Source organism: Trichechus manatus, unplaced genomic scaffold (genome assembly GCF_000243295.1).
Source record: "Trichechus manatus latirostris isolate Lorelei unplaced genomic scaffold, TriManLat1.0 scaffold00182, whole genome shotgun sequence".
NCBI lineage: Eukaryota > Metazoa > Chordata > Mammalia > Sirenia > Trichechidae > Trichechus > Trichechus manatus.
Genome location: NW_004444118.1, coordinates 4,436,838 through 4,442,837, shown reverse-complemented (window position 1 = coordinate 4,442,837; position 6,000 = coordinate 4,436,838). Strand labels below are relative to the sequence as shown.

General features: G+C 37.4%; 1 protein-coding gene across 1 annotated transcript in view; it reads left to right on the top strand.

Annotated features, from left to right (window-relative positions):
* Positions 1-2,614: 2,614 nt before the first annotated feature.
* Positions 2,615-6,000, top strand: part of LOC101349238 (alpha-2-macroglobulin) — a 48,388-nt gene continuing 45,002 nt past the window's right edge. The window contains exons 1-2 of the mRNA XM_023741481.1: positions 2,615-2,724; positions 5,092-5,275. Of these exons, the coding sequence (XP_023597249.1) occupies positions 2,648-2,724; positions 5,092-5,275 (261 nt within the window). The 5' untranslated portion in view covers positions 2,615-2,647. The remainder of the gene's footprint in view (positions 2,725-5,091; positions 5,276-6,000) is intronic.

The window sequence follows — 6,000 nt, the reverse complement described above, 5'->3', positions numbered from 1 at the left end:
ACATGTGTTCTAAGTGTAAAATCCATGCTAGATTTTGAAGACTTGGTATGGAAAAAAAAAGAATGTAAAATATCTTTTTAACAATTTTTATCCAGATTAAACATTGGTAATATTTTGGACATACTGGGTTAATCAAAATACATTTTTAAAATTAATGTATCTGTTTCTTTTTACTTTTTTAATCCAGAAAATTTTAAATTGCATAGATGGTTCACCCTATATTTTTATTAGACCTTGTTGTTCTAAGCTCTAGAATATTCCAAAAGCACTTTCTAAAACTATACTCTTTATCTTCCCAACCCTTAGCATTTCTGTCCCCCTTCTGTTCCCACCAACTCTATGTTTCACTCGATCAGTTAAAGGCAACCCAATTCACTCAGTGATCAGCCGGGAAAACTGGAAGGCCATTTTCCTTTACCTGTTTACATTCATACATTCACCAAGTACTATCATTTTACTCCTAAATATTATATATATGTGTCAACTTCTTTCCAACCCCTAGTTCCAATACCCTAGTTCAAAATACTGTCAGCTCTCACCTATATTATTGCATTTGACTCCCCAATGCCTCCTTCTGTCAGTCTTCCACATTTCAGTAACAGCGCTCTATCCAGGAAACAAATCTGAGAATCCATTTCACTGATTACTCCCTCAACACCTTCATATTGCTGATGAGGCCCTTTCTGATTTGCAGCCAACTTGTCTCTCCAGCTCCACCACTTTTCTAAGTGGACGGGCATTTCCTCCATACCAACTGCTTCTCAGTTCACTGGATGTGCCATGATTGTTCTCAAGTTCTGGGTCTCTGCTGCATATGTCATTCCCTATGCTTAGATTCCACTACCCATCTGTCAGTTTGTCATACTGTGGTGATGTACACGTGGTAACTGTGATGCTGGAAACTGTGTCACTAGTTTTTCAAATACCAGCAGGGTCACCCATGGTGAACAGATTTCAGCAAAGCTCCCAGGCTAAGACAGACTAGGAGGAAAGGTCTGACACGCTACTTCCAAAAATCAACCAATGAAAACCCCATGGATCACAAGAGAACATTGTCCAACTCACTCGCTTTGGACCCATCACCAGGAAGGATCAATCGCTGGAGGTGGACATCATGTTTGGTGAGGTAGAGAGCTATCGAGGGTGAGGGAGAGCCTCGGAGAGATGGACTTGCATAATAGCCACAATGATGGGACTCAAACATGCTGGAGATCATGAGGATGAAGCACGATCTGGCAACATTTTTTTCTCTGATACATAAGGTTGCCATGAGTCAGAGTCTACTCGACAGCAGCTATCTAGCTCTGTCTATCTCTGCTTAGGATGCGCTTTTTCATCTCCTTATTTCCTCTGGCTAACAACTACTCATACTTCAGAGTTTAGATTTAACTTTGCCCAGAATTCCTTCCTAAGGCCCCCAAGTCTGGATTACGTGCCCCTAGGAGCCCTGGTGGCACGGTGGTTAAAAGCTTGGCTGCTAACCAAAAGGTTGATAATTTGAATTCACCAGCTGCTCCTTGGAAACCCTACGGGGCAGAATCGACTCGACAACAACGGGTTTCTTTTTTTTTTTTATGCTCCCAGAGCACCCTGAACTTCTCCCATGATAATGTTTGGCTACTGTATTTTTATTACTTGTTTATTTGTCTGTTTTCACCAACACAAGGATATAAGAAATTTTAGGCAGATCTATTTCTCTTTAACTGACCATTCTACCTCCAGAATTTTGCATAGTGCCTAGTCCTACTAGGCTCAATAAATGCTTATAAAAATGAATGAATGAATGAAATAGTTTAGATAATTCAAAGATTGGAGAGGAGTGGAAGATTCAGAAAGTAGTAAGGAAATGTATTTGTATAGTAGATGGTAAACGCAATTGGAATCTTTGTTAGGCCCACTAGGACAAAACTCATATTTTGAGGTCTTGCTACTTTTCTTCATCTTTTCACTTTTTTTAAAAAGTTAGTTTTTTAAAGTAACTGTTATACAAACTAGTTTCTATTTCCATTCTTCTATGGCATAGCTCCTCCTCTGCAATTGAGTAATATCTCTAAGGTAAAAACCTATTAGCTTAATAAGGTACTACTTCAACCCAGAAGCATTATCATTCCTGCAGAGGACAACTGAATTCTGAAGCACCCTCAACATTTAAGGTAGGCATATCTAATGGAGGACTTGCAGGCACAGTGACTTGTAGTGAGATGTCATTTTGAGCCTGCCCAGTGTCACTTAAATTGCAGCCTCCATTGCCAGCTATGTGTGCAAGAGATGTGAATAGAACCGTAAAAGGCACTGGGAGGAGGTGGGGAGGGAAGGGTTTGAAAAGTTCTGATTTAGCTGCTTTGCAGTAAAATCCAGAGACAGTGAGTGCTAACAGGAATGTGGGTTTTATCCCTCCAGGAATTCTATTTAGCCTGCCAGGAATTAACCTTGACTGTAATTAGGCGGTCACTGAGAGCAATGACCCTTTCAGAAAATGCTTAGAGACCTCAACTTTGTTTAGAGACCTTGTGTGGGTGGAACTTCCTGTTTGCACAGAGATTGCAGCATAAAGCGCAGTTGCTCCGATGCGCTTTTGGGACCAGACCGAGTGCAAGCAGTAGGGTACAAAACAATCTGGTCTCCTCGGGTCCCTTCTCCCTGCAGCATGGCGAAGAACAAACTTCTTCATCCGAGTCTTGTTCTCCTTCTCCTAGTCCTCCCGCCCACAGTCTCTGGCAACCCGTGAGTTCCACGCAGAGCTTGAATTTTAAGTCTTTTTCCTTATTTCAGATTTTCCTATCATTCGTCTTTTCTATGAAACTGCCACTTTCTTTTCTCTAACGTCTCTTCCAACCATAAGGTTTTGGAACTGATTTATTCATTCTTCTCTTATTCTTAACCGTTTCCCTTCGACTTTCTGGACCTCTGAATCTCTAAATTTCCTCTAAATTCCTTTTTAAGATGCATCGGAAATTGATACTTTTAAAGGAATCAATTTCCAGATCCTCATATATATATGATTCATGTTGATGTGCTTAAGACTATGCTGTTTACCCTTTCTTACTTCCCCTTTCTTAATTGTCCATCTTCCACTTCATGAAAGACAAGCCTCTCCCTCTGTCAGATCTTAAACTATGGAGCATTGCCCCGGGGTATAAAAACCTCTAGCATGCCAAATAAGGAACAATTTGAAATACTGATGTTGATATTGGGAGAGTGAAGGATTCTAATGACAGGGAAGAAAATCCTTTTTCAGGTCAGGTGGTGACAAATTCTTTGTTTCAACAAATTTAAAGAAATCGCCTCACAGATGATTAAAAATAATTCTTAATAATGAGGCACTGGGTGATTTTCAGCATGTAATACACAAGGAGTTTGCAAGATGTGAACAACAATGATATAACTGTGTTACCTCTCATTTATTTACTTATTTCTGCGAACAATTTTTCTCAGTAGTTACATGTACACCAGCCAAAATTAGGAACAGAATTAATGTTAGACTTTGTCTCATTCTTGCAATAAGAAATATTCAATTTATGAATATATAAATTGGGGAAAAATCAGCTTATCATTATCATTTAAAGATGTACTTCAAAAGTACATCTTTATTATATCAGGTAAGGATGAATCAGAATTCGTAATATATTTTGTTTTGATCAGTTGTTTACTAGTAAGACTTTTAAAAATAATTCTGAAGAAAACTTTTAACATTTAAAATGTTATAGTCACATTAAATTTAAAAGAAAACTAAAAGTTAAATGTATATACCTACTATGTGTGTATGTTATACACTTGCTAACAAAGAAGTAAGAGTGACTCATAAAGTATTTTGAAGCATAAAACTCTTAAGATAAAGTTCTGTGTGCTAAATGGCATGGAAATTTAAGTTCAAGGAGGAAAAAAGGGAAAGAAGTTACATTTCCAAGCATTAAAAAAAAGGCTTTTTAATATATTTTTAAAATAGATTACATCAGGCATCTTATCACTATGGTATTTAAGATTCCATGAGAATCTTATAAAATAGTAATAGTTTTAATTTAAATGTCATAAGAAATAATACCTTTTGCTATTATTTAAACCTGTGATTACAAAATTGATGTTTACTTGAAAAGATGAAAGGAGTGCACAATGCCCAAAAATTATTTTAGGAGTTCTGTAAGCAAGAATGTTTGAAAACTACAGGGTCAGTCTTACGTTATCCATGAGGGTATTGGTAAAGCTTCTGCCTTGTTCATGAGTTACTAAGATCCAAACTTCAATCACTAGAGGACCATTCTTTGGGGGAAGCCATTGTCTAGCCAGGAAATGAAAGGAAAATATTTAAATGCAAACATCGGTGGTTAGGTAACACATTAAGACTTAATAGGTTGTTTACCACAACTGAGACTTTAAACTAATGACTGACTCTGTTTGAGCCTCAGACTCTTTATCTATAAAATGGAAGGAAATACTTGCCATATCATTCTCACAAGCTTGTCAGATATAGATCATTTACATATTATATATATAAATATATACCTTAATATATGTCAAGATATCTGTGTATATATATATATATGTATGTATGTTTAATGAAAATTCTGTAGATTGATTGGTTTTGTAGTGTCCACACACCCGAGAGCTTTCATTTTAGAGCAATCCTAATGTAAAATCAATTTGTAACAGATTATACATAACTGACATTTAAAATTTGAATTCAGATGCTTACATATTAGGGTTCCTTAAAGTGTGGCATTTAATGTTTTTAAAGCCCACCTCAACTGAAATGTTCACTGCATGGCAGTGCTGATGGAAAGGGGAAAGCATTCTCATTCATGCCATTCAACAGAAGAGATAAATTTCATATTCATCTTGATGCAAAACTAATGATGGTGACAGTAATTGTTATGTAAAACAAAAAAAACAACATCTGTCACCATAGAGTCTATTAGGACAGAGTAGAACTGCCCCAGAGTGTTTCCAAGGAGCAGCTGGTAGATTTGAACTGCTGACCTTTTGGTTAGCAACCAAGCTCTTAACCACTGCACCACCACAGATCCTTAGGGAAAACAGTGCTGTTGATAATAGTGTCTCTCCTCTAACTGAACTCTCCCCCCACCACCTTCCCAGGCAGTATATGGTGCTGGTCCCATCCCTGCTCCACACTGAGACCCCTGAGAATGGCTGCCTCCTTCTGAGCCACCTGAATGAGACCGTGACTGTGAGCGCTTCCTTAGAGTCTGTCAGGGAAAACAGGACCCTCTTTACTGAACTCACAGTGGAGAAGGACTCATTCCACTGTGTCTCCTTCACTGTGAGTACTGCTGTTTGACTTAATATACTCGGCTCTAGTCAGTCAGGGCCTTAGGGATCTAGTGTTCAGTCAAGGAAAGGCTTTGAGAGGCAGATAAGGACTTCAGGAAGGAACCTAGTAAGTGTAGTAATTAAGGAATAACGCATGAATTTCCAACCGTGGGAGGCAGAAATATTTACAGGCATAATAAAAATCAGTTTAACTCTGAGCCTACATACATGTAGAGATAGCTGTATAGAATTTTACATACATGGCTTAACACAGTCAATATATGACGTTTTGTAAACTTGGATGTTTTAGGTAAAAAACAAAAGGCTTGAGTCTGATTCTCTAAAGTTTCACAATAGTCGCCATTTTATAAGAAGCATAAAAACAACTCTAGCCTTAAAGTACATATCCCAAATCTACAGCTCACAAAATTTTTGTTGATGTTTCTGTCATTACCTTTTCTTTCCCCTATGTATTGCACAGCAAAAAAAAAAAAAAAAAAAAGATTAGAACAACAAAAAATCAACTTAGTAATCAAAAATCCTATTTACAAAAAAACAACAAAAACCAGTATGTGTTAGACAAAGATAGAATGTGACTTAAAAGCAAAATGGAAAAATCATTAATAAAGCAAATTAGGCCAAGGCTCAACATGAGTCACCAGTGTGAGTTGATAAGAATACACGACCCAACATTCTTTCTAAGAGTGAAAATTGTAGAAATTACCCTGAGCAAAT